The sequence below is a fragment of the Triplophysa rosa genome, linkage group LG12 (genome assembly GCF_024868665.1).
Source record: "Triplophysa rosa linkage group LG12, Trosa_1v2, whole genome shotgun sequence".
NCBI classification, from domain to species: domain Eukaryota; kingdom Metazoa; phylum Chordata; class Actinopteri; order Cypriniformes; family Nemacheilidae; genus Triplophysa; species Triplophysa rosa.
The window spans coordinates 24,432,221-24,460,105 of NC_079901.1; the positions used below are offsets into that span (position 1 = coordinate 24,432,221).

The following is a 27,885-nucleotide window of genomic DNA, read 5'->3' on the forward strand; positions in this document are numbered from 1 at the left end:
TGGCTTCCAATAAAAGATTTCTTTAAAAAAAAAAATTCTGGAAAACAAAAACATTCATTCAGTAATATGATTCATTTAGTCTCTTTAAGACTTTTCTGTATGTCGATGACCTCTGTTATTTTTGGCGAGACTCTGTGTACCTGAGGTGTGAAGCTTTAGTTTCCTTCTCAACACTACAAGCCTTTGTCTTGAGGCACAACTACATTAACAAGGAAGTCTTCATGTCATGACAAAAGTCCACAAACTCTTACCGTTCTTTATGTAAGGGATAATGTACAGGCAGCCGGTTGTTATCGCAGGAATAAGCCACGACAGTGTGATCACACTGAAAAAACGTTAGCTTTCGGTTTTAAGGTAAGAAACAACGTTCAAATGTCATGAACAGGCAATTTGGTTTAATCATATGTAAATATAATGTCATATATTTATGTTTCATTTGTCCAAACAAAACTGTCAAAATGATTTGCTGCATCTGGGTTACCGTGTGTTATTAGTTTTGAGTGGTTGTTATCTGGGAATATCGAACCTGCAAATGTCGATTCTGGCCTATCAGAATCAAGCATTCCAAGGAGCCGTGTAATAAAAGACGAGATGTCAGAAGTCACAAGATCTGGTTTATCCCCAGCAGCTTCTTCACATCACATTTAATTCTTTTAAAACAAGTCGTCTTCTGCAGATTCTGAGCTTTGAAACACCTCATAAAATCATAACAGACAGTTTTGTGACACATATTTCTTGACTTTAAAGCTCATCTATGCTCAAATATCATCCTACCGATAAAAGCAGACGAACGCATTTAAAATCTAATGTCTCACTTCTGGAACGGATTAAAAATATCAATGATTTTATGTTGTCACTCAATTATCTATTAAGTCAAATTACACCTTGACAAGATGTTTGCGAAACCTTCGAAATGTTCACAAACGAGTTGAAATTATAAACCTTATGACTTTCAGGAAGTGAATCAAATCAACCAATGACTGGCGAGAAGACCCATCGGGTCTGTAATGCTCTTGAGTCGCACCTGAACACATTTCAGATCTCAGATCCGAGCGGGCTGTGGATGTTTTATGACTCGTGCTCTGTGTGAGAAATGACAGGTCATAAAGGACCCCGTGACTAAACTATGAAAGCTGTTAGTCATCACTAAAATAAGATGAAACTTATTTAGATCAGACAACAAATCGGCAATCGGAGCAGGAGACTACACAGACGGAAACTCACCAATGATTCCAGCAGAGATTCACTAATGATGTGAAACTCTGTTATTAACCATAAACATACAAGCACACGACAATATATTTTCAGTAAATGAAATTGCTGAGCACAAACACAAATCTGCCTGACAGGAGAGGTGAGACGCCGAGGGAGAATCGGAGATATTTTTAGCAGGTGACATTATTATATCATGACACAGACATGTTTCTAGGAACTATTTGAGGTCTGTACAATATATTAAAATGATGAAAATAAGCACATTTGCAGTGTATCGCAATGGTTCGGAAGATATACAATCGAAAAACAACACACACAGCCTGTCCTTAAAGGGATAGTTCACCCAAAAATGAAAATCCTGTCATTTAATCACCCTCTTGTCCTTTCAAACCTTTATGACTTTCTTTCTTCCGCAGAACACAAAAGAAGATATTTTGAGGAAAGTTTGTACCCAACCCCATTCACTTCTATTGTGTGGACATAAAAACCAACGCAAGTGAATGGAGGCAAGTTAACAACATTCTTCCAAATATCTTCTTTTGTGTTCTGCGGAAGAAAGAAAGTCATACTGGTTAAAATGACAAAAGGGCGAGTAAATGATGACAGAACTGTTATTTTTGGGTGAACTATCACTTTAACTCACTCAACCTTGTGTTGTTCCTTTTATTTATTTAACACAAATGACTCATAATGTGTTCAAAAACAAGCAACGTGTTAAAATTCCATTACACGTCCTTTTTGAGAGTGTAGTGATGCTTTATTTTCCCCAAAACAATAAGAAACACACAGGTTGTTTATCATTTTCAAAATTATAGTCTACATTTATATAGGGTTATGTTTTAATGCAATTTAAATTAAATTCACTAACTTAAAGCATCATCTTACAATAATTCAGATTATTTTAAGTATATTACGGTTTTTTTCTTAACCATTTATGAATTTTACACTTATAAAGAACCTTTAAATGAGACATCTCACAACTGCGACAAGATAACAGAATATAACAACTATTCCATGCTAAAACATATTTAAATGAACAATATCTTCACATGAACATAAGAACAAATGGCATTTGGTAAACAGCCAACTCGGAATTCGAGAACTTGCTACTGATGTTTATGTATGGTGAAAAACTGGAAAAAGCTCAAAATGAGAACGCTTAAAGTGCAGCTAAAACAGCATTCTCAAACTGAACATATTCAAGTCAAATATACTAACTTTTACAGAAAATGTATTGTTCTGCTTCTTTTAACAAAGAATGTTGATATATGCAGGGATTGATGACATGAGGAAGAATCATGTGACAGCCGGCCATAGGACGAGAAATACGGCCTGATGAAGTCAATTGGAACAGTAAAAGTGAACGGGCCACGGCTCATTTCTTCAGAACCTGTTTTTGGGTTCCTCTGCTGAGATGTTAACATAAAGTGACAGCTATTATATAATGATGCAAAACCCCGAGGAAAACTGGGTCACACAAAACCGCACACTAAACTCACTGAACCTTTAAACGGTAAAGATGCAGTCCGGACTGCAGTTAAAAAACAACCACGATGAAATATCCCACATGCAAACTCTTACAATCACGCCGAAATGTCTTATGTTGGGAAACTTCAGAAGAACATGCACACAACCGGACAAACTTTACAACATTTTACTCTTGCTAATTCTGTTGTCCATCTGACCACTGACACCAGTCAGAGCGAGAACGTCTGGTCAAAACATGTGCGATCAAACCCTCCCGTGGCCTCGCTCCAAACTCTTTTTCTTTATATGTGACATTAAGGTTGGCACATTTTTTCCTCACAGCAACGGCACACAGTTCTGAAGCAGCGGCGCTGTCTGTCGCTGTAACCGACCAACACTCCACATTCTTTCTTTTGTCCGTTACGCTCGAGAATAGACCAGGAAACAGAATATTCTCGCAAGCCCTTCACAATTAATAGAGTTTAGCTTCCTTCTCCTCATTGGCTACTTTGACTGTTTCTACAAAAACATTAGGCCATTTATGCTTTCTATGTATACAGTCACACATCTAGTCATGTATAGCTCTGAAGCGTATAGAAATCTGAATATTTTCAACCAAGCAACCGCATACCAACGCCCTAGCAACCACTCACAATTCCACTGGCGTTTTCTTCAGAAGCTATAAAAATTGCTTAGGGCTGGGACGATATATCGTGCAATTCTTAAGCCGCGGTCAGACTTGACTGAGCATGCGAAGATAGTTCGGACGGTGGTACAAAAATGGCTGGGAGCGATTCCTCCATTTTTTACATTTTTGTACCGAGAGGTCACGCTGTGACGTTTTGATCTTCTATTGGTCTCACGCACTCACGTGACTCGAATTCTCAGGTCCTAGTTCACCAAATTTGAACTTTGCTACTTAACGAAATGCGTTTCTGGTCTATCGCATTCTCATGCTTATGAATGGAAGACAATGGAGGGAAAAGTCAAGTGTGAGTGCGCCACATTCGAAAGCCAGAGGGCGCTCTCGCGCAGAAACTCTGAATATGGGACACAGAAGAAGAACGATTTAGGCCGCGTCCGAAATAGCCCCCTAGACCCTAATATTGTGCACTATTTGAGGGGACATCCATTTTTAATCCCATATTTCATTCATATTTACTTATAAGTAGGGATGTAACGATTCACCGTGAGCCGGTTGAAAATCGGTTATAATGAGTGATGATTCAAATCGGTTGTGGTGTGAACTGAATCGCAATACATTTTTTGAACAGCAGGGGCCGCTATTTTCACTGCAAATCTAAACGTGGACATGCTGATATTTCTTAAATGCAAAAAAATCCAAGAAAAGCTAAGACAGTATTAGTTTGTTTATATTAAAGAGACTTTTTCTATTATTAATTTGTTATAAAATTGCAGTTTAGTTTTGTTATTTGAAATAAAACATTATTTTATTATACAAAGAAACGTGAAGCATTTAAGAAATAATGCAAGGGAAGTTGTTCATTTCTAATTTGTTTCAACTCATTTTGTAAAAATAAATCGTGAGTAAATCGTGAATAAATCGCATCGTGAGATCAGAATCGTGACTCGCATCGCATCGTGAGCTGAGTGAATCGTTACATCCCTACTTAAAAGAAAATAACAATTATAAATTGACGCAATCTTGCACTTTTGGCTTATAAATGACAAAACTACACACTTTTTGTGCATACATTGAACATGTATAGTTTTAACTTTTTACTCCATTGTTTGACTAACGAGACCAAATGGAATTTCCATTCCAAACATCGTCTTTCCTTCATAAACCGCAACGTTGCTCGACACATTAAACCAGCGTGCCGTACAAACCAGAGAAACACAATGCACATGATCCTGACGGCAGAACATCTTTTGTTCCAGAAGTGGCCATAAAAATGATCTTTACACATCTGGGTTGATCCAAAAAAAATACATCCAGACACACTCGCATAACAATACGCATGATGTCAGAGCATCGGTCGTGGGTCCAAACGCACATCTGGAGGGTGTGAGAGGGGGACAGGGGTGGGTGGATGGGTTTTTTCTCTCCTCTGTGTTTTGGGATGATAAACAGGGTGTTACTGAAACCACATGATGACGTGTGGCCCAAGGGTGTGTTCATTTCAGAATCACCGACCCCCGCAGCACAAACCTAGAATCACAATCAAATAATCGACACGCCTGTGCAATTAGAGTCACACGTGTAAAAATCATGCTTACATCACACCTACACCAGGAGCGTTTCAACGCCTACACATACGCCATCTTACAGCTAAAAATAGCCAGTAAATGATGATGCCAACATTTAGGAGCGTGAGAGAGTGATCGATTAAAAAGCCACTTCTGAGTCGCTCCACGTTTTTGGATGGAAGCAAAAAGAAAAAATTCTCATCCCGTGTTTGAGTGCCGTACGTCTGCCTTTTCACTTTCCCTTTTCAACGTGTGGGTGAGATGAGCCATTTACAGATATCAGACTTTATGCATCCACAGAGACATTTGCTGAACCGCTTTAAAGATTTGCTGTAAGAAACTCAGTGTTACTGATACCAGCGACCCAATTGAGTGTAGAGCCATCTGAACTCCACCACACACCAACAAATCCACTAAACAACACAAAATCACACGCATCGTCTAAATGTTTCGTGAAAAGTCATTAAAGAACTTTAACAAGCTGAGGTGCAATATACCATCCACCAACACACTTCATTTTGTTGATGTACTTTTAAAAACAAAGCCAAAGCAGTTTGAGCACATAAGTCGAGTTCCTTCAATGGGTAGTTCAATAGTACACATTTCCCTTTTGGGTCAGTTCCTGATTCGGACACACATGCAATCCAGAGATCCATCGTGTCCGCAGTGTGTACAGTGATGGTCATAATAACACCTCACACGCCCCAACAGTGTTAACAGTGCATGAGCATCTCAGCCTTGTTTTTAACATCAAAACAAAAAAATACATTAAATAATAATTATATTAATAGCGCTCATAATAATCAATAATAATAAATGTGTAATGTCATTTAAGCAGTTATTTGAATGTGTTAATATGTCATGTTTATTTTGTATTATTATCACATGTAATGCAAATAAACACAAATATGAAATGATTAACAATAACAAACAAATGATTACTATGATGATTATTTTTATTCCACAAGCACATGCGTCGAGTAACCTTGTTGCGTTGAATAGAAAGCGAGCAAACCTTCTGCTGAACTCGAGCAGACACATCAGACAGCGCAAAATCCTATCACAGCACCAACACGCGTGGAAATAACCACAGTGAGAATCCTGATGGTAAAGCCACATCCCCATCCGCGTGATTTCTCTCATGAATAAGAAGGGAGGGAGACATTCGCACACCACGCCGGCGAGTCTCCGCGTCACGCAAGATCCCCGCGAGCGAGACTGCGGCTCCACGACGCGCGTGACAGCGTTAAAGACCGGCACTCACCTCTGTCCAAAACACGCGTGTGATTTCCCGAATCAGACTCTCCGGTTCTCCGTCGCGTATTCGGTCCTTCTCTCCGCTCTCATTTGCTCCTCCAGTGTTCTTCTGTCTCACCGCTACAGTCAGAGACACACACAAACCTGCTGCGTGAAGCCCCGCCCACGCGCGATCCCAGTGGCCATGCGTGCACTCCCGCGTGGGACGCGTCACCTGCGCCAGTGGAGGAAGAAGCATGCAATATTAAAGACGATAGATAGATAGATAGATAGATAGATAGATAGATAGATAGATAGATAGATAGATAGATAGATAGATAGATAGATAGATAGATAGATAGATAGATAGATAGATAGATAGATAGATAGATAGATAGATAGATAGATAGATAGATAGATAGATAGATAGAATTAACCCATTCTTTATGTTTATAAATTACATGTTTCGCAAACAATAGAAAAATATTTGTGAAGAAATGTTCCATCCGTTGGTGGCTTTATATTTATCTAACATTTTTTGGAAAACCTACATTTTGAGATTTTGTAACTCTCGTTGATGTTCAGGCAAACACATTTACTAAGTATCTCAGCGCCCTCTGTAGGACAATAACAGAATTGTCAGTGATTATCACTGTGAACCTTACCATGTCTAAATTCAATTCAAATTCTTAAATTCAGTGTACATTTCGTTTCATGAAAATTCAAGAGAATACTTTTATGTAATACGTTAAATTAAGCATATTACTAAACATTTATTACCAACATGGCGCTTTATCTGCTCGTGACATAATAAAATGAAGGAATATATTAATTCAAATGTATAAAATATGCTTGCCTTTTCAATGAATAGTTAATAAAAATATGTATATTATTGTTTCGTTTTTATTTTCTAGCATAATCTCTCCCTTGCATGTGAAGTGTCTTTCCTGAAGACCTGGCAACAACTGTGTTTTCTTGGGATAGGCCTGACTCATGAATATGAACCAACCCGATAAAGGTTGGCTCATGAATAATTACTTAGTTTACGTGCCAGGACGTACCAATCAACGCCATCCCAACGTAATTACTATTCATAAACCAAGTCGACCCAGGAGGATTTTGGTACGTTGTAACGCGAAGGGGGCGGGGTCATATGCGTGGAGGCGGGTCCGCTCTAAAGTTGTCTGACTGGATCGGATTTTTTTTGTAGTGGAGACTAGAGGGCGATCAGAGTAGGCGATATGTCCGATCTCAGCGTCTCGCTGTCCGTACTATTGGGGATTGTAGTTTTTAGCGAGGTGGCGAGAAGGACGGCCTTATATCTGCTCTCGAACCGAGACCGGAGCGTCTATGCGCTGGAGTTGATTTCCACGTTTCAACTGTGCGCGTGCACGCACGAGTTAAAGCTCCTCGCGGAGGTGGGCGGACTGGAGCCGCGCATCGCGTTGACGTGCACGTATGTGATCTCGGTGGTCCACGCGCTTTCCTTCCACGGCGCGATTTGCAACCCCACCGGGGTCCTGGATCAGCTCTGCCGCCGGACTCTCACCAGCCGGGGCGCGCTGGCGCGGATTTCGTGCCAGCTGGTCGCCGCTGCGCTGGCGCGCGGAGCGATGCCCCACGCGTGGGCACTGTCTCTGTCTGACCTGCACGCGCGGCACAGATTGACGGGGTTTAAATGCACGAGCAGCCCAGTCAACGCTTCTCTGCTGCAGGCCGCTGCGGTGGAGCTGGGCTGCGCGTTCGTGATGCACACTGCAGTCTCCAACGTGCACAAAGTTCAGGAGATGTATCGAGTTCCTGCCATAGCTGCAGTCATCACTACTTTGGTGTACGCAGGTGTGTGTGCAATAACCAAAAAGTGGCTAGTTGCAGAAATGTCGAAAAAAAAAAATAAAGATGCTATTTTATAGGATACATATTAATAATAAGAATTAATTATGAACAGTTTGTTTTCTACATGTTTGCTGTCAGACCACAGGACACATGGTATGGTGTATTTGTCAACTAGACAAGTACGGGTGTCAATGACCTGTGCGCTATTTTATTGACATTTGTGATATGACAGCTCAAAGTCAACTACTGCTAAACCAATCAATCGAGTTGCCTGTCTGTCTGTCAGTTACCGTTTACTGTACATTTATTTTGTTTTGATGAAGGTGGACATATTACTGGGGCTGTGTTCAATCCGGCTCTCGCCTTCTCAATGCAGTTCCCCTGTCCTGGCAATACATTCACAGAATACAGCGTTGTGTACTGGCTGGGACCAATACTAGGTGAGCATTCACATTCAGTGCATTTACAGCAGCACAGCCAGATTTACACGCAAGATGCTCTTACCACATTTCTATAACGTAACCTGCAAGACCTGCCGAATCACAGATCAGGATACGTGTTTTGCTTTTGTGTTGTCATGTTTGACTGCCAGGGATCACGTATACTGATCAAATGTTTCATTTTGAAGTACTGGATGTTATTGGGGATAGAAAGGCCAAATGCGTTCATGCAAGTTTTAAGAGAGATTCACACTGTTCCGTCTCCTTCAGGAATGATCGCCTCTCTGCTGCTTTGTGAGAAAGTCATGCCGGTTCTTTTAGGAAAAAGCACAATTTCAAACTCCAATGGACTCAAGAGGAGAAAGATTAAGTAAATTAGGACGAGATCTTAAGAAGTCTTATTCACAATATAAACGTTTTATGTTGAGTTACATATGTAGTTATGGACTGTGAATGCACAAAACATTAGGACACTGTTCTTCTCAATTCCTTCGTGTTTTATTGTTTTAAGGGTTCTTACTGTCTGTAATACTTTAAGCTTTGATAATTAATGTCTTATTGAACATTAGAACTTCTTAAATGAGAAGCTAATGTATATTCAAAATTAAAGCACAATGATGTCATAAAAAGCACACAGTGTCTCCGCAGACAGACATTCACGTGATGTTATATACAGTTATGGCGGCAATAAGAATGACTTATAACTGTTGCACATTGATTTTATGATTTAAAAGTCAATTTTCTTGTTCTTCAGTGTAATATTTACCTCACTGTACTTTGTTATATTGTATCTTAAATCATACATTCCTGGAGTGAGACACATCTGAAGCGTTCTAACGGCGCGGTATTTTTAATAATGTTTTACTAGCGATCGTTATTATCTAGCACTAGGTACTGTATATGAAACTTTTATGGTGCCTTTGGGTATAATAACCTGGCTGAACTTGATGATGTATAAAACAAGCTGATGCTGTTTTGTGGAATGGCTTGGTTTCTATTTCGGAAGAAAAATAAGTTGTACTAAAAATATTTATTAATCTGTTTTTAATTAAACTCATAAATGAAAAATCTTGTTCGTTTTTCTAACCTGAGAGATCGGTTGTTGTGAAATAGTTTCTGGTGTCATGTGATGGACCCTGTGTGAACTGATCTGGGCACAGTGGAAAAAAACACAATTCTCACAGTGATAGTGAGAAACTCTATGATGAAATTCACAAAACAACAAACATTCAACAACTGAAAAATGAAAATAAAGATTGAGTTCACGCGCGACAGATTCTCTGACCTGATGGGTTTTGATATACTGTCTTTTTTAAGATTTCTTCCTGTGTGGAAAAAAAATACTTATTACACATTTTTGATTGTTTGATACATAGAAAATACATCAAACTAATATTTACAGAAGAATGCAAATAATTAGAGACACAAAGACAAGTGACCAGAATGTTTGTGAATACCTTCTAGTGCATTGTTATATTTTATTTATTTACAGCCCCAGCCTAATTCCATCAGATCTGTATTGATGATTTAAGACCTATTTGGGAGTAAATGTATGAAATTTAAGATTGTGAATGAGTGAGTATACAGTGCATCATAACATGACACATTGCAGAGGTCACGGAGGCTTCAGAAGTTCAGAAATGGTGATATTCACTGTATTGTCATAATTTATAGAAAACGACTCATGGAAGTGTGTTCATTTATAAGTTCAAAGTCCATTAGAATTTATGGACTGTGTATAGACCCACATGCCCCTTCGCTGATTTTCTAGTTTGCAGACTTGCTGACTTAATGTCTCCGATCACTACCTATTGTTGTGTAAAATAAATATCGGAATTGAAGGCTGCATCGCTCCACGTTATCGACAGGGCAGAACAATTATCCCAACCACCAAAGATAGAGTTACAGATAACCTGCCCAACCTGTCATAACTACTTAGTGCACCCTTAAGCACACATGATCTTGAAGAAGTCATTAGTACAATGAACACCATATTCTTAAATACATTAGATACTGTGGCACTTATAATTAAAGCAGGTTAGAGAGAAAAACGTAACGCATTGGTATAATAGCACCACACGTGCCCTGAAGAGAGAAACGAGTAAATCAGAGCGCAACAGAGGTTTTTAGAATTGTTTGGTTAGATAGTATGTCCTGTTACAAAAAGGCACTAAAATCAGCTGGGCTGAGCACCTCATAGATACTGACAAAAAAATCCAAAGGTTTTTATTTAGAACGCTGGCTTCCCTAACAAATAACCAGACACCACCTGATCAGAATATTCCAGCTCACCTTAGAAGTAATGACTTCATGCTATTTTTCACAGAGAAAATTGAAAACAGAGAAAAAAATTACTAATGCTAAACCTTCAAGTCTGTCCTAAAAACCAACATCAGCAAATGACCTACTCTTAGCATCAGACCAAAGCTGTTTTTCACTACTAGTTTTACTTGACCTTAGTGCCCCATTCGATACCATAGATCATGCCATTCTGCTAGATCGCTTACAGAATTATATTAGTATTCAGGGACAAGCCTTACAATGGTTCAGATCATATTTATCCGACCGATATCAGTTTGTTCATTTAAATGGGGAATCATCAATTTAAATGCCAGTAAACTGTGGATTACCTCAAGGATCGGTTTTAGGACCCTTGCTATTCTCTATATAAATGCTGCCTCTAGGTAACATTATTAGAAAACATTGAATTAGTTTTCATAGCTATGCAGATGATACTCAGTTATACATATCATCTAGACCGGACGGAACCTCAAAATTAACAAAACTGGAAGAGTGGTTCAGGACATAAAACATTGGATGACTGGTAATTCTCTTCTGCTAAATTCAGAGATATTACATATCAGACCAAATACCTGTAAGAAGAATATTACAAATTACAACTTGTAAATAGAAGAATGCACTGTTACCTCAGCAAATATAGTTTAAGACCTTGGCGTTACCTTGGACAGCAACCTGTCTTTTGAAAACCACATCTCAAACGTCACAAAAACAAACTAGTTCATGCATTTATGACTTCAAGACTTGATTATTGTAATGCACTACTTAGTGGTTGTCCTGCATCATCATTAAACAAATTACAGTTAGTTCAAAATGCAGCTGCTAGATGTCACCCCTACACTGGCTACCCATTAAGTACCGTATAAACTACTTCTAATCACTTATAAAGCATTAAACGGTTTAGCTCCCGCTTATCTAACAGAGCTTCTATCACGCTACAACCCATCACGCTCTTTACGATCACAAAACTCCAGACTTTTGATAGTACCTAGAATAACTAAATCCACCAGGGGGTAGAGCTTTCTCAAACGTAGCACGTAAACTCTGGAATAGCCTTCCTGATACTATTCCAGGGTTAGACTCACTCTCCCAATTTAAATCTAGATTAAAAACCACATCTTTTCAGCAAAGCCTACATATGGTGCATGCCAGTATTATCTCTTGTTTATAAGTTAATGAACAGCAGCTATGCAAATTGTTCTCGCTCTGCCCTCCTCCCCTACCTCGGGATACCCACAGAATGCGTTGATAAACAGACAAGATAAAATACTTCATCTCCTGAGAGAAATACACAGGAAATGATCATTTGACTGATTCAGAGTGAGCAGAGAAACGAGTTCTTAGCCAAAATATTATCACAGCAATGCACTTGATAGAACCAACCACCAGATAGAAATAAGACTCCAAATATGAAACCAATAGCTTTGTACAAAAACAACTGTATTTATTAAATGTCTAACAAACCCATTAACATTAAGGAGAATTATTCCGGTCTTCAGAGAAAACTACAAAATACATCAGCGAGTAATGTCTGTGGCTGGGGTAAATTCAGGGAAGGAGAGACAGAGAGAGTGTGAGAGTATAAGAGCTTTCAGTGGTGGGCCTGGTGAGTCAGCCGGTATCCCAGCATGCCTCAGTGAAGTGCTATAATCAGCAGTTTACAGATACACTCCATCTGGCAGAGAAAGCACACAGAATTCAGAGTCATGCAGGAGTCCAGATTATACATTTTAAAACAGACAAAAGAAGAACATTTCTACACAGGATTCTGAATCTGGCGATAATATGCATCCACACATACAGACTACAAATCAGCTTGTCTGACATCATTAATGTTTACGTTCATCATTTCATTAAACTGATTCAAACGCTAGGACTTTAATAAAACATGGCTGTTTGTTCGATGACTTTGGCTTAACCAATGGCATCAGTTTTGGGTGGGACTATTTGTTTGTCTGACCAATGACAAGAGAGGTTTGAAAGCTGAAACAGACAGAGGTGTAATGATATATCACAATACCAAAAATACAATATGCATTATAAAGCTATGGCGATTTCTTTTTGACAATGTCTGTTTATTTCCATTGGTCGAGCTGTGCACATGAGACCTGTGTCGACATGTAGAAAGTTTTCTATTTTTTTGTGCTTACTGTATGTGCTTTTAAAAAATCTCTCTGAGGGTTCGATCTGTTTTACTTTCGGTACATGTCGTTTTTATTTTTACAGACCTATTCTGTTTTTTTAAACAAATTAGGTTAATAATCACCAGTGTTCCACATCAGCATCCTCAAACTGTCCGGCAACTGTATTTGAGTCGACCTCCATACCATCTGTAAGACAGAAAGGGCTCAGTGTTTCAAGAGAGTATTATATGACGCCCATCCGGGCCAGCAGCACTTCCCCTGGGGCTTCGACTCATTACAGATCATGTAGTCTTCAGGAAATCCTGCTCCTTACAGACACACACAAAGCTGTTAAACAGGCCATTTGTGAACCCAAGAACACATGAATTCAGGCATCCATACGTGCAATATAACACACAATTATGTTTTCATTTATACAATCGCCAAAACTCTTTTACACACGTGTGTACAGAAAGGTGTCATGCAAAACTGTTCCCGCCACCTTGTGGATATTTGTGCATTACAATATAACCTCAAGAGCACGCAATCTTTTTCAATTCATGTTATTATTCATTTATATTATTGTATAAAAATTGTATCAAATAAAAGATTTGTTGAATTTTGTTGTATGTTCATTTTATTAAATAAACAATTTGTTGAATAGGTCCTGTAGTTTGGTCGCATTTGAAGAAACCGGTATCGCAGTCTAAATTCAAAATATTGGAGAGAAGTTTAGCAAAGTAACGTTTATTTTGCTTGTTATCAGAAATAATCTACAGGCACTCTATTGTTAGCGAATGGGTACCAGAAGTTAAGGGCGGTCCACGAACGCGAGCATGCGGAGTAACGTTTGTTTACGTTGTCACTTTGAAAGACGGTATAAAAAAATTTGAGCCATCTCTATACATATTTACCATGCGAAGGTTTAGTGAAACTTGGCTTGTAACTTATCCTGAGCCATTTCTGTGACAGACACACATTATACATACATTCTTTTGTAAATTGTAAAATGTATTAAATCAATGACATCTGATCCATGTTAAGAGTTACAATCTTGTTTTACAGCAGCGACAATAACATTTACCATGGCACACGGTAAACAAAGCAAATCCATTTTCCTAGAAAAAGTGTAGCAACCACAGACCTTCAAATTCAGCCGAGGCTTGGTCCGTCCTGACTCCAGCCATGTGAAACTGCTGGGCGACTGACTGAGCCAACATCCCCTCCAATCGGTCCAGTGTGGCCTGACCCTCTGCCGTCAGGTGAGACAGACCCTCCTCATAGGTGTAAAACGTGGGCACGTCTCCCTGTGCCTGCTCTTGTTCTGAAAGAGGAGAGAAACCGCCGTGAGTAACTTTCGGTGGAAACTGAATGCAATTCCTTCACATTGTTTTAACAGGCAATTAAAAATGGAGAGGCACTCAATGCACTTTGGGAGTGAGAAACACTCACCTGCCTCCTCTACATCATACTCCTCTCCTTCATAATCATCATCATCTGTATCAGCGTCCTCCGGGTCGGGATGCAAGGCCTGACACTCACACATGGCCGAGAACATGGGCTCCACTGCGCACACACACACACATTCAGAAAGGATTCTTCATGAGGCACATTGAATCATTCTTGTGTTTGACTCACGCGCAGCTTTATCACTGGGCACAAAGCGAATCTCTGTGATAGTTTCTGAATCTTCACTGCCACCGTCACTCTCATCTTCATCTTCTCCTGCGTCTTCTGGAGCTTTATCCTTCATCTCGGTTTCACCGTCATCTGAAGGACACCATGAAGAATGTTCATATACCAAACACGCCAAACAAGGAGAGAACGATCATGACATAGAAACACGTGAGAGGGCTTTGGAAACGAATTATAAAAATGAAAGCAGTCACGCTTCACTATCGCTCAGAATTATAGATGCGTCAACATGTTTCTATCAATGAATCGCTCAATATTACCAGTAAGATTTAGTAATTAAAGTGACACCATCTGATCATCATTTTAAAATAGCATTTAGCAGATGAACTCTCACCGGCGTCCAGTTTTGCATTGACCATCACATACAGATGCTCTTCTGGGAATGCTCCGAGGTCTCTTGAGATAGCATGAAGACTGATGGAGGGATATTCCAGAGAGAACCCCATACTTGAGCCATCAAACCATGACAAACGCCTGGGAGGACAGAGCAGTTCTAAGGCATTATACTGATAAACACATGACATTGCACACAAATGATGCATTTGACATACAACAACAACAACAAAATACAAGAATACCATTATGCAATGACAGCATTTACTAATAGGAATCTAATAAATTTTGTTTGTCTACTGCTTATGTATTATCACTGACGTCATGACACAACACAAAAAAATAAAAGACACATTACGCTTTTATATCACTTAACTCAAACGTATAAGCATGGTGATATCATTGTTTTATAATGTTGCTGATTTTAGCAATCTCAAGGTAATTTCATGCAGTTCCATTGTATTACTATTAAATTGCATCGCTGTAATTTACCATGTTGCCGTCTTAGTAAGGTGTTTGTACGTACAGTTTAAACATGAAAGGGCTCCACGTGCAGTTAACACATACGTAATGAACACAAAAACGATTTACCGGTTTAACAAGTGTAACGTTAGTCGAAGTTAAAACAGAGATACACTCACGTCTCAGTCACGAACAGTGTTCCCGATCCGAGTCGCTTGCCGTCCAAAACCGCAGAGGTCTCGGCCTGCTGAAGTCTGATTCCCTCGCTGGGTGGACTCAGACTTTTTAACACAACCATCATCAAATGTGACTGTATGAAATGTGGTAAATTAGCGTGAACCCGCTCAAACACTGATGCTCGACTGACTCGACGCACACACACGCGCTGCACTGCTCAGCTCACTGTTTACTGGAAGCTTCACGCTATCTGACTGAACAGCACTTACATACGCGCCCGCGTAAAACGCGAGCAGTTTGCGTGTCGAGAAACTGTTTTAATACTTCAAAGAAAGACAGTCACGCGTCACGTCTGTGGGTCTCGTTCATATTTCCTGTGTAATAAACACAGTTATACCACCAGGGGGCGCGTCACGGCCCAGACGACCTAACCAACCGTTGAGGCGCGTTCAATTTATTTTTTATCCATAGAGAATGCAAACATATTAACATTTAAATATTTTTTTCACATATTCATATTTCACATACAAACAGAAATACGCATAAACAATTCATAATAATGACAATAAAATAAAAACTAATATATTAATCACAAACGACTCTGATTGGTCAAACACCGGGGAAAAAACAGGTATGACGTGACAAGCCGTGTGGGCATGTTAACTTAATAAGATTTTAAAATATATTATTTACATCTGAATATCGATATTGAGAAACGTTGATAGCCATTAAATATAAAATATACAGTAAAGTGTTGAATTAGAATTATGTGCTACGACGCCTGTGCCACTAATCTCCGCCCTCGTTGAACTGGTGGATTTTGCTCTTCTAGCCTTATTTCTTTCATGCGTTAGCATAGCATATTTTTAGGTAAAATCGAGTGCATGATTAAAACTGTAGCGCCCCTTATAGGACCAGAGTAACGTTATCTGTTGCGCAGTTAAACACGATTTGTGTTGTATGTTTGAGCTTTTATCTCACAATTCGACAATTAGTTAATTTCCTTGATGCAGGAGTTTTCTACCTTCACAATCACATTCACAAGACTTAAACACGAAGGAACCAGCTGCAGGCGTTCGTGGGCAAGAAACTTTTAAAAGAGATAATATTTAATCACATTATCATATTTAATCATTTCATATATCACATTTAAGTAGTTATATTTAATTTGAATACAGCAAGAAACAGAAAGAACCTGTGGGGAACTGTACATCAGTTTTACTACGATGTTTAACAAAAGAAGGAAGAGTAGAAATGTCGCCACGCTGAAAAAATCTGTTTAAATAACATAAAAATGATGTACAGTCATATAACTCATTTATTAGACCAACTGTCATTATAAAGAAAACACAACCATTTTAGGAATCTGTCAAAAACAAAAATATTATTAAGCAACATAACAAACTGAAACAACTGAATAGTAAATAAAATACAAAAACACATTGGTCATATATTCAAAATATGTTGGATATGCCAGTCCAATTATTGTCCACATGGAATTGGCAAAAATAAAATAAAACAAAACCCAGAATATTACGTAGGCATACCTCATTAACAAAATGACAACAATAGAATAGCCCCAACACCATTAAAATGTATATTAAGGACTGAAAGTAAATAACTGTAATTGGCCATACCATTTTTTCTGCCTTTCTTGTAAAACAGAAAATTCATAAATAACAACGATGATAGCATTAGAAATACTAAAGATCTTGCAAAATGTTGTTTATTTAACACTTCCATATTTAAATGAAAGATTTAAATAAAATACTTTCAGATTAAAGTTCTCAACTAAAATATGTCTATCTTTAGTTGATGTGTCATTCTATCTTTTGTTCAAAAATTTAACCACACACGCTCTTCTGAATAATGGCAACCACAAAACTCAAAAATATCATAAACTCTTCTAAATCTCCAAGATAAATGAACTTTAAAACTAAAATCTTTGAAATCACATACTGTAAAAGAACACTCCATTTAAAATGTAGGGAATGCAGGGAACTGAAAATCATCTGCACAATACTATTTTAACACAACACAACTCATTGACCTAGTCCCAACTTGAACAGATTAGGTTTGATGATTGACTTTTAAATTTAGTATTCAAATTTAATAAAAGATATTGTCTAATATTGTCGAAAGAAAACAAATATCTATATTGATTTGAAATGTTATGACTGCCATGTTTGTCCAGTGTAATCAAATAGTTGATTTATCTTGAGTACAAAAACACAAAACATTTATTTTGATGTTTTATTTTATAATCGAAATGCAGTTTTTGAGTAAACAAGCGTCGTTTCAGGCGTCGTGGCAACACCCAATGTCTGTATTTGTAACGATAATTTACGTAGTAAATCCATAAAAAAACACGTAATGTATTATATTAAATGTTGTGTATGTATTTTGAAGTTTGCATTGCATACAATGTTGATAGAAATATCAGTAAAATTAATGTGATAATATACTGACAGAAAATTCCTTTGTTTTTGTTAACAGTCATTTTGCAATAATACTACATATCTTTATACCATGTACATTTTTCAGTTGTTTATTGCTTTAACTTATTTCTCCATGTTCTCTTATGTGTCTGCAGCTAAAATGTGTTCCTGTAAAGATGATGTGCAAGGATTGATTTGATATTGAACTGAATAGAGATTATAGATAAGAATTGTATAAGAAAAATAAGATTTGCACTTGACATTTACATGCATAGATTGGAAACTAGGCTTCAGTGCGGTTTTTAAATCTTATTTTTTTGTAGTAAAAGCATGGTTCATTTTCATAAGGGATTGTGTTTCTGTTGTATATATTCTTTACTGTAGTGTACTGTAATCATTACCCCAAAACCTTCTTTGTTTAATGGGGACTCTTTTATCTTTTACAGCTCAGCTTTTCCAGATGGCTAAATGTGATCGTAATGGATGTTATGAGATCAATGTGTTCAGGAATAGGCCTACCTCTGAAGACGACGTCAAACTGTTTCTTGCTGCTGACGGCGTTGAAAACATTCAGATCATCACCGTTCAGATGGACGACAACTCGGCTGAAAATACTTTACAAGTCAAGAAAATTATTAGAACAAATCACACTACAAACTTATGACCAATATAATACAATCATTTATAAATGTCTCAATTTCTCGTACTTATTCCTATATAAATGTCTTTGCCAAAATCTCAGGTTTCTATGGGGTTCCATTTGTGCCAAAAATGTACCGACTGCTTTATGCCTTGTACTATACATTTGTCTTTGTCTACGGTCATTGCCTACTTGTTCAGGTAAATCGGTATATGTTGACGTGTATGTTGTCTGTTGAAGTCGTCTTAATATGTCGTCCTGCCGTCTTTTTCACTGTTGTCCTTATTGTCGTTTGGTTCTGTCAACTTTACTATCGTCCTGTCTGTCGTCCGTGCTGTCATCTTGTCGGTTGTCCTTGCTCTGTTAGCTTTAAAATCGTTTAAACTGTGTCAAATATGTGCACATGCGCAGACGCAAAGATGTTCAAACAAACGTCTTATCATCCAAACAATTAAAAAAGTTTACAAACTGTTTCCATACCTCCAGGTCTTAAACCTTTTTACTGAACGCGCAACGCGGAAGTCGCATCTGACTCGTAACTGAAAGGATTATCCAAGCCGAATTTCACAAATTTTTTCAGCAGACTACCCAGCTAGCAAACGGACATTGTTTCAGAGTTGTGCTTGCTAACAAGTTCGTGCCGTGCGCGCTTCAACTTTGCGCTACTGGCATAAAGTTGGTTTGACGTTGGACGTTCGTGAATTTAGGGACCATCTCTAAAGTTACATACACATTAAAATATTTGTTTAAAAGCTCAATAGCATTTAAAGGGAATGACTTACAGTCACAAAACTTACTGTACAATGTTCATGTGTGTGTCAGCTATAANCCAAAAATGTGTCGACTGCTTTATGCCTTGTACTATACATTTGTCTTTGTCTACGGTCATTGCCTACTTGTTCAGGTAAATCGGTATATGTTGACGTGTATGTTGTCTGTTGAAGTCGTCTTAATATGTCGTCCTGCCGTCTTTTTCACTGTTGTCCTTATTGTCGTTTGGTTCTGTCAACTTTACTATCGTTCTGTCCTGTTATCCTGTCTGTCGTCCGTGCTGTCGTCCTTGCTCTGTTAGCTTTAAAATTGTTTAAACTGTGTCAAATATGTGCACAGGCGCAGACACAAAGATGTCCAAACAAACGTCTTATCATCCTCACAAAAAAAAGTTTTATAGTAAATTACTTCATTTATAAAATATACTATATTGCTAGTTTACTAGCTTTTACATTTTTAAACTTCAACATTTTAAACACTTAATTATATATTTTTTAATGTTTATTTATTTGTTTATACAAGTTCAATTTTTATCATTTTTTATTTTATAACTAGTTCAAAATGTTATATTTTTAGTATATATTTGTATATTTTTTAACTAGTCATATATTTAACATTTTTATAATATTCATATTTAGTATAGTAAATATAAGACAAACTTCCTTAATAAACGCTTCCTCCCCCCTTACACTGTGTGTCTGTCGGTATTGTCGGTACAATGTCACAGTTTACAAGCCTGATTTCTCTTGTATACATGTGTATACTATGTGTTTTCTGCTTGACTTTCTTTTCTCTCAAAGCTTTTCTCCACTTTTTTCTTTTCAGTTTTTGTTTTTTGTCACTGTCGTCTTTGGCTTGCTCACTGCTAACATTGGGTTTAGGATTTTATACATGACATTTCATATCAACATTTTATGTACACTTGGCATAAAGCGTCCTGCTAAAGAAGTGAACAGTATCGTCGTCTCTCATTTGATTGGCCACCTCATTGTTTTTACAGGTGGAACGCGTTGTGTTGTAAAATAAATGCAGCACCAAAGTACAGTTAGGCTTTTAGGCAGTTATTTCACAAATTTTATTACACACCATGGACAAATGACGAATACGGCGTGAGAAAATGGATGTGTGGCGCGAGAGTCAATTCCGTGAGTCTTATGTCGAATGCGTGAGAGTTGGCAAAAAACAGTAACATGAACGTTAAATTTATTTCCGTTTCGTGGATAATTTTCTTAAAGTATGGAGACATTTTAAAAAAAGTAAATTCCAGTAGTATACAACTCAAAAACACATTCTTTAAATGAAGGCAGAGACCAGAATTATTCTAGTGCTTGTGGGGGTTTTGAATGTTGGACTTGTTTTATGAGGCAGGCATTTTGGAATGGTTTTATAGTGTTCTCATTCAATCAGTCTTCCAACTTTAAANCACATCTTTTCAGCAAAGCCTACATATGGTGCATGCCAGTATTATCTCTTGTTTATAAGTTAATGAACAGCAGCTATGCAAATTGTTCTCGCTCTGCCCTCCTCCCCTACCTCGGGATACCCACAGAATGCGTTGATAAACAGACAAGATAAAATACTTCATCTCCTGAGAGAAATACACAGGAAATGATCATTTGACTGATTCAGAGTGAGCAGAGAAACGAGTTCTTAGCCAAAATATTATCACAGCAATGCACTTGATAGAACCAACCACCAGATAGAAATAAGACTCCAAATATGAAACCAATAGCTTTGTACAAAAACAACTGTATTTATTAAATGTCTAACAAACCCATTAACATTAAGGAGAATTATTCCGGTCTTCAGAGAAAACTACAAAATACATCAGCGAGTAATGTCTGTGGCTGGGGTAAATTCAGGGAAGGAGAGACAGAGAGAGTGTGAGAGTATAAGAGCTTTCAGTGGTGGGCCTGGTGAGTCAGCCGGTATCCCAGCATGCCTCAGTGAAGTGCTATAATCAGCAGTTTACAGATACACTCCATCTGGCAGAGAAAGCACACAGAATTCAGAGTCATGCAGGAGTCCAGATTATACATTTTAAAACAGACAAAAGAAGAACATTTCTACACAGGATTCTGAATCTGGCGATAATATGCATCCACACATACAGACTACAAATCAGCTTGTCTGACATCATTAATGTTTACGTTCATCATTTCATTAAACTGATTCAAACGCTAGGACTTTAATAAAACATGGCTGTTTGTTCGATGACTTTGGCTTAACCAATGGCATCAGTTTTGGGTGGGACTATTTGTTTGTCTGACCAATGACAAGAGAGGTTTGAAAGCTGAAACAGACAGAGGTGTAATGATATATCACAATACCAAAAATACAATATGCATTATAAAGCTATGGCGATTTCTTTTTGACAATGTCTGTTTATTTCCATTGGTCGAGCTGTGCACATGAGACCTGTGTCGACATGTAGAAAGTTTTCTATTTTTTTGTGCTTACTGTATGTGCTTTTAAAAAATCTCTCTGAGGGTTCGATCTGTTTTACTTTCGGTACATGTCGTTTTTATTTTTACAGACCTATTCTGTTTTTTTAAACAAATTAGGTTAATAATCACCAGTGTTCCACATCAGCATCCTCAAACTGTCCGGCAACTGTATTTGAGTCGACCTCCATACCATCTGTAAGACAGAAAGGGCTCAGTGTTTCAAGAGAGTATTATATGACGCCCATCCGGGCCAGCAGCACTTCCCCTGGGGCTTCGACTCATTACAGATCATGTAGTCTTCAGGAAATCCTGCTCCTTACAGACACACACAAAGCTGTTAAACAGGCCATTTGTGAACCCAAGAACACATGAATTCAGGCATCCATACGTGCAATATAACACACAATTATGTTTTCATTTATACAATCGCCAAAACTCTTTTACACACGTGTGTACAGAAAGGTGTCATGCAAAACTGTTCCCGCCACCTTGTGGATATTTGTGCATTACAATATAACCTCAAGAGCACGCAATCTTTTTCAATTCATGTTATTATTCATTTATATTATTGTATAAAAATTGTATCAAATAAAAGATTTGTTGAATTTTGTTGTATGTTCATTTTATTAAATAAACAATTTGTTGAATAGGTCCTGTAGTTTGGTCGCATTTGAAGAAACCGGTATCGCAGTCTAAATTCAAAATATTGGAGAGAAGTTTAGCAAAGTAACGTTTATTTTGCTTGTTATCAGAAATAATCTACAGGCACTCTATTGTTAGCGAATGGGTACCAGAAGTTAAGGGCGGTCCACGAACGCGAGCATGCGGAGTAACGTTTGTTTACGTTGTCACTTTGAAAGACGGTATAAAAAAATTTGAGCCATCTCTATACATATTTACCATGCGAAGGTTTAGTGAAACTTGGCTTGTAACTTATCCTGAGCCATTTCTGTGACAGACACACATTATACATACATTCTTTTGTAAATTGTAAAATGTATTAAATCAATGACATCTGATCCATGTTAAGAGTTACAATCTTGTTTTACAGCAGCGACAATAACATTTACCATGGCACACGGTAAACAAAGCAAATCCATTTTCCTAGAAAAAGTGTAGCAACCACAGACCTTCAAATTCAGCCGAGGCTTGGTCCGTCCTGACTCCAGCCATGTGAAACTGCTGGGCGACTGACTGAGCCAACATCCCCTCCAATCGGTCCAGTGTGGCCTGACCCTCTGCCGTCAGGTGAGACAGACCCTCCTCATAGGTGTAAAACGTGGGCACGTCTCCCTGTGCCTGCTCTTGTTCTGAAAGAGGAGAGAAACCGCCGTGAGTAACTTTCGGTGGAAACTGAATGCAATTCCTTCACATTGTTTTAACAGGCAATTAAAAATGGAGAGGCACTCAATGCACTTTGGGAGTGAGAAACACTCACCTGCCTCCTCTACATCATACTCCTCTCCTTCATAATCATCATCATCTGTATCAGCGTCCTCCGGGTCGGGATGCAAGGCCTGACACTCACACATGGCCGAGAACATGGGCTCCACTGCGCACACACACACACATTCAGAAAGGATTCTTCATGAGGCACATTGAATCATTCTTGTGTTTGACTCACGCGCAGCTTTATCACTGGGCACAAAGCGAATCTCTGTGATAGTTTCTGAATCTTCACTGCCACCGTCACTCTCATCTTCATCTTCTCCTGCGTCTTCTGGAGCTTTATCCTTCATCTCGGTTTCTCCGTCATCTGAAGGACACCATGAAGAATGTTCATATACCAAACACGCCAAACAAGGAGAGAACGATCATGACATAGAAACACGTGAGAGGGCTTTGGAAACGAATTATAAAAATGAAAGCAGTCACGCTTCACTATCGCTCAGAATTATAGATGCGTCAACATGTTTCTATCAATGAATCGCTCAATATTACCAGTAAGATTTAGTAATTAAAGTGACACCATCTGATCATCATTTTAAAATAGCATTTAGCAGATGAACTCTCACCGGCGTCCAGTTTTGCATTGACCATCACATACAGATGCTCTTCTGGGAATGCTCCGAGGTCTCTTGAGATAGCATGAAGACTGATGGAGGGATATTCCAGAGAGAACCCCATACTTGAGCCATCAAACCATGACAAACGCCTGGGAGGACAGAGCAGTTCTAAGGCATTATACTGATAAACACATGACATTGCACACAAATGATGCATTTGACATACAACAACAACAACAAAATACAAGAATACCATTATGCAATGACAGCATTTACTAATAGGAATCTAATAAATTTTGTTTGTCTACTGCTTATGTATTATCACTGACGTCATGACACAACACAAAAAAATAAAAGACACATTACGCTTTTATATCACTTAACTCAAACGTATAAGCATGGTGATATCATTGTTTTATAATGTTGCTGATTTTAGCAATCTCAAGGTAATTTCATGCAGTTCCATTGTATTACTATTAAATTTCATCGCTGTAATTTACCATGTTGCCGTCTTAGTAAGGTGTTTGTACGTACAGTTTAAACATGAAAGGGCTCCACGTGCAGTTAACACATACGTAATGAACACAAAAACGATTTACCGGTTTAACAAGTGTAACGTTAGTCGAAGTTAAAACAGAGATACACTCACGTCTCAGTCACGAACAGTGTTCCCGATCCGAGTCGCTTGCCGTCCAAAACCGCAGAGGTCTCGGCCTGCTGAAGTCTGATTCCCTCGCTGGGTGGACTCAGACTTTTTAACACAACCATCATCAAATGTGACTGTATGAAATGTGGTAAATTAGCGTGAACCCGCTCAAACACTGATGCTCGACTGACTCGACGCACACACACGCGCTGCACTGCTCAGCTCACTGTTTACTGGAAGCTTCACGCTATCTGACTGAACAGCACTTACATACGCGCCCGCGTAAAACGCGAGCAGTTTGCGTGTCGAGAAACTGTTTTAATACTTCAAAGAAAGACAGTCACGCGTCACGTCTGTGGGTCTCGTTCATATATCCTGTGTAATAAACATGTTATACCACCAGGGGGCGCGTCACGGCCCAGACGACCTAACCAACCGTTGAGGCGCGTTCAATTTATTTTTTATCCATAGAGAATGCAAACATATTAACATTTAAATATTTTTTTCACATATTCATATTTCACATACAAACAGAAATACGCATAAACAATTCATAATAATGACAATAAAATAAAAACTAATATATTAATCACAAACGACTCTGATTGGTCAAACACCGGGGAAAAAACAGGTATGACGTGACAAGCTGTGTGGGAATGTTAACTTAATAAGATTTTAAAATATATTATTTACATCTGAATATCGATATTGAGAAACGTTGATAGCCATTAAATATAAAATATACAGTAAAGTGTTGAATTAGAATTATGTGCTACGACGCCTGTGCCACTAATCTCCGCCCTCGTTGAACTGGTGGATTTCTGCTCTTCTAGCCTTACTTCATCGTAGCATAGCATATTTTTAGGTAAAATCGAGTGCATGATTAAAACTGTAGCGCCCTTATAGGACCAGAGTAACGTTATCTGTTGCGCAGTTAAACGATTTGTGTTGTATGTTTGAGCTTTTATCTCACAATTCGACAATTAGTTAATTTCCTTGATGCAGGAGTTTTCTACCTTCACAATCACAAGATGGCCCGATTAAGAATTCAGAGGCCCCTGGGCACAAGTGTCTATGGACCCCCCCACACACACATGCACACAATAAAGTTTTAAATTAGCCTATAGGTACTATGCGTATAAACACCTCTATCTTTTACAGGATTACATTGACAATTAAAACTATGATATAACAATATCAACACCTGTACCATCCTCCATCATACAGGATTACACCTCATGATTGCAACAATGCTTTTCTGGACCAGCAACAACAATATTAAGACAACTCCTGGCATATGCAAGCAGCACACACTACCACACCTCTATCAATTCAGTTCTATCAGATTCTTCCATAATTCACAAACAAACATGCAGGACATGCAAAACTGTTCTTAAGAGACAATATAAGAACTTTCTTAAATAAATTACAGAAAGTTCTTAAGAATATTCTTAAGTGCAATTTTCTAATATTTTCATCTTCATTTTTCTAAGAATAAATGGGCAGTCTTTGTCATGATTGTACTACAAGAGTAATTTGTCTATTTGTTAAACTTTATTTGTTAACAAGCACCTTGCGAATCACGTTCTTATTTAAGCGTTTAATGTGTTACAGTAAAGGCATTAACGAGTATTATAAGTATACTTCTTTAGCTAGGCTATATATTACGACATCATCATATTTGTGCGTATGTAAACATTTTGCTAATAACGAAGGCTTAATATTGGTAAAGTAGGGCAGGTACTGATCAACATTATATCAATATAAAATAATTCATAATTGGCAAGGAAGCACCACCAAATAAATGTAAAAAACGCTTACCTTTTAAGATTTAAGACAGCCGCGAGGGTATATCAACTCATTATATTTACAACAATAAAACCATTCTCATTGACATACGGTGTTTCCAGTTTCTGTTGTCAGTTCATGACGCGACATCATCTAACAACTCACAATAAAAAGCGGTGATTTCGGCTAACGTTATATGTTCTTTCACACAGCCTCATGGTAACCATGTGCATATTTACAGATGAAGTTTGTCATATTTATATATCCAAACAGTCGATAACAGTGACAGGTTGTTGGAAACGCTGTTTTGTACTCATCTTATTCACGAGTCACCTGTCGTAGTGCTTCTTCCAGCCGCTCACTGTACAGAGTGACGCCGAGAGAAGGGATCCCTGCGCCGGGAAAGAGAGACCTCGCGCTCGCGGGGCAGCACTGGCGACATTTTCCCACTGAATAAAGCTAAGGTTTATCCAAGAAGTGGATAGATTTGTCGCTATGTGCTTCTTCTGAACAAAAGCGCTGATGGCTCGTAAAAGTGACTAAATCAAAAGACAGATTTTCTAATTCAGAAACAGTGTTTTGTTGTGCACCTCCATGTGGCACACAAATAATTGGCGTAAACGCTGTTATGTGAAATTTTCTTCCCCTTGCCTGGGCCCCAAGCGCGCATGGGCCCCTGGGCCTGTGCCCATAATGCCATTGGATAATCCGGCCCTGATCACAAGACTTAAACACGAAGGAACCAGCTGCAGGCGTTCGTGGGCAAGAAACTTTTAAAAGAGATAATATTTAATCACATTATCATATTTAATCATTTCATATATCACATTTAAGTAGTTATATTTAATTTGAATACAGCAAGAAACAGAAAGAACCTGTGGGGAACTGTACATCAGTTTTACTACGATGTTTAACAAAAGAAGGAAGAGTAGAAATGTCGCCACGCTGAAAAAATCTGTTTAAATAACATAAAAATGATGTACAGTCATATAACTCATTTATTAGACCAACTGTCATTATAAAGAAAACACAACCATTTTAGGAATCTGTCAAAAACAAAAATATTATTAAGCAACATAACAAACTGAAACAACTGAATAGTAAATAAAATACAAAAACACATTGGTCATATATTCAAAATATGTTGGATATGCCAGTCCAATTATTGTCCACATGGAATTGGCAAAAATAAAATAAAACAAAACCCAGAATATTACGTAGGCATACCTCATTAACAAAATGACAACAATAGAATAGCCCCAACACCATTAAAATGTATATTAAGGACTGAAAGTAAATAACTGTAATTGGCCATACCATTTTTTCTGCCTTTCTTGTAAAACAGAAAATTCATAAATAACAACGATGATAGCATTAGAAATACTAAAGATCTTGCAAAATGTTGTTAATTTAACACTTCCATATTTAAATGAAAGATTTAAATAAAATACTTTCAGATTAAAGTTCTCAACTAAAATATGTCTATCTTTAGTTGATGTGTCATTCTATCTTTTGTTCAAAAATTTAACCACACACGCTCTTCTGAATAATGGCAACCACAAAACTCAAAAATATCATAAACTCTTCTAAATCTCCAAGATAAATGAACTTTAAAACTAAAATCTTTGAAATCACATACTGTAAAAGAACACTCCA

At 38.0% G+C, this 27,885-nt stretch overlaps 4 protein-coding genes across 5 annotated transcripts in view; 1 reads left to right on the top strand and 3 right to left on the bottom strand.

Moving 5' to 3' along the window:
* pak1 (p21 protein (Cdc42/Rac)-activated kinase 1) overlaps positions 1–6,294 on the bottom strand; it is a 35,961-nt gene extending 29,667 nt beyond the window's left edge. Inside the window, exon 1 of one of the 2 annotated variants that reach the window (XM_057348013.1) lies at positions 6,158–6,294. The gene's annotated coding sequence lies outside the window, so the exon portion shown is untranslated. Of the gene's footprint in view, positions 1–5,908; positions 6,096–6,157 lie in introns of those variants that run through there. The other variant, XM_057348014.1, reaches the window with a different exon arrangement.
* Positions 6,295–7,304: 1,010 nt separating this feature from the next.
* On the top strand, positions 7,305–12,004 carry aqp11 (aquaporin 11). Its single transcript, XM_057348438.1, has 3 exons — positions 7,305–7,968; positions 8,289–8,405; positions 8,676–12,004. The coding sequence occupies exons 1-3, from the start codon at positions 7,371–7,373 to the stop codon at positions 8,777–8,779; spliced, it is 819 nt and encodes a 272-aa protein (XP_057204421.1). The 5' UTR covers positions 7,305–7,370; the 3' UTR covers positions 8,780–12,004.
* A 124-nt stretch (positions 12,005–12,128) lies between these two features.
* On the bottom strand, positions 12,129–15,876 carry LOC130563037 (methylosome subunit pICln-like). Its single transcript, XM_057348439.1, has 7 exons — positions 15,496–15,876; positions 14,856–14,995; positions 14,465–14,596; positions 14,279–14,392; positions 13,971–14,150; positions 12,970–13,033; positions 12,129–12,378 (listed from the first exon to the last, which is right to left on the bottom strand). Coding segments are annotated over exons 1-7 (753 nt in total). The 5' UTR covers positions 15,618–15,876; the 3' UTR covers positions 12,129–12,377.
* Positions 15,877–21,077: 5,201 nt separating this feature from the next.
* On the bottom strand, positions 21,078–24,810 carry LOC130562804 (methylosome subunit pICln-like). The gene is made up of 7 exons (XM_057348067.1): positions 24,445–24,810; positions 23,805–23,944; positions 23,414–23,545; positions 23,228–23,341; positions 22,920–23,099; positions 21,919–21,982; positions 21,078–21,327 (listed from the first exon to the last, which is right to left on the bottom strand). Coding segments are annotated over exons 1-7 (753 nt in total). The 5' UTR covers positions 24,567–24,810; the 3' UTR covers positions 21,078–21,326.
* Positions 24,811–27,885: the final 3,075 nt, after the last annotated feature.

Bases quoted from the DNA above. Each gene is read 5' to 3' on its own strand.
- aqp11 (XM_057348438.1), top strand. From the start codon at position 7,371: ATGTCCGATCTCAGCGTCTCGCTGTCCGTACTATTGGGGATTGTAGTT. The intron at 7,969-8,288 runs GTGTGTGTGCAA...GTTTTGATGAAG, and splicing joins CACTACTTTGGTGTACGCAG to GTGGACATATTACTGGGGCT. The intron at 8,406-8,675 runs GTGAGCATTCAC...CGTCTCCTTCAG, and splicing joins CTGGCTGGGACCAATACTAG to GAATGATCGCCTCTCTGCTG.
- LOC130563037 (XM_057348439.1), bottom strand. From the start codon at position 15,617: ATGATGGTTGTGTTAAAAAGTCTGAGTCCACCCAGCGAGGGAATCAGA. The intron at 14,597-14,855 runs GTGAGAGTTCAT...GGTGTCCTTCAG, and splicing joins CAATGCAAAACTGGACGCCG to ATGACGGTGAAACCGAGATG. The intron at 13,034-13,970 runs GTCTGTGGTTGC...TCTGTCTTACAG, and splicing joins AGCCTCGGCTGAATTTGAAG to ATGGTATGGAGGTCGACTCA.
- LOC130562804 (XM_057348067.1), bottom strand. From the start codon at position 24,566: ATGATGGTTGTGTTAAAAAGTCTGAGTCCACCCAGCGAGGGAATCAGA. The intron at 23,546-23,804 runs GTGAGAGTTCAT...GGTGTCCTTCAG, and splicing joins CAATGCAAAACTGGACGCCG to ATGACGGAGAAACCGAGATG. The intron at 23,100-23,227 runs GTGAGTGTTTCT...CTCCTCTTTCAG, and splicing joins GTATGATGTAGAGGAGGCAG to AACAAGAGCAGGCACAGGGA.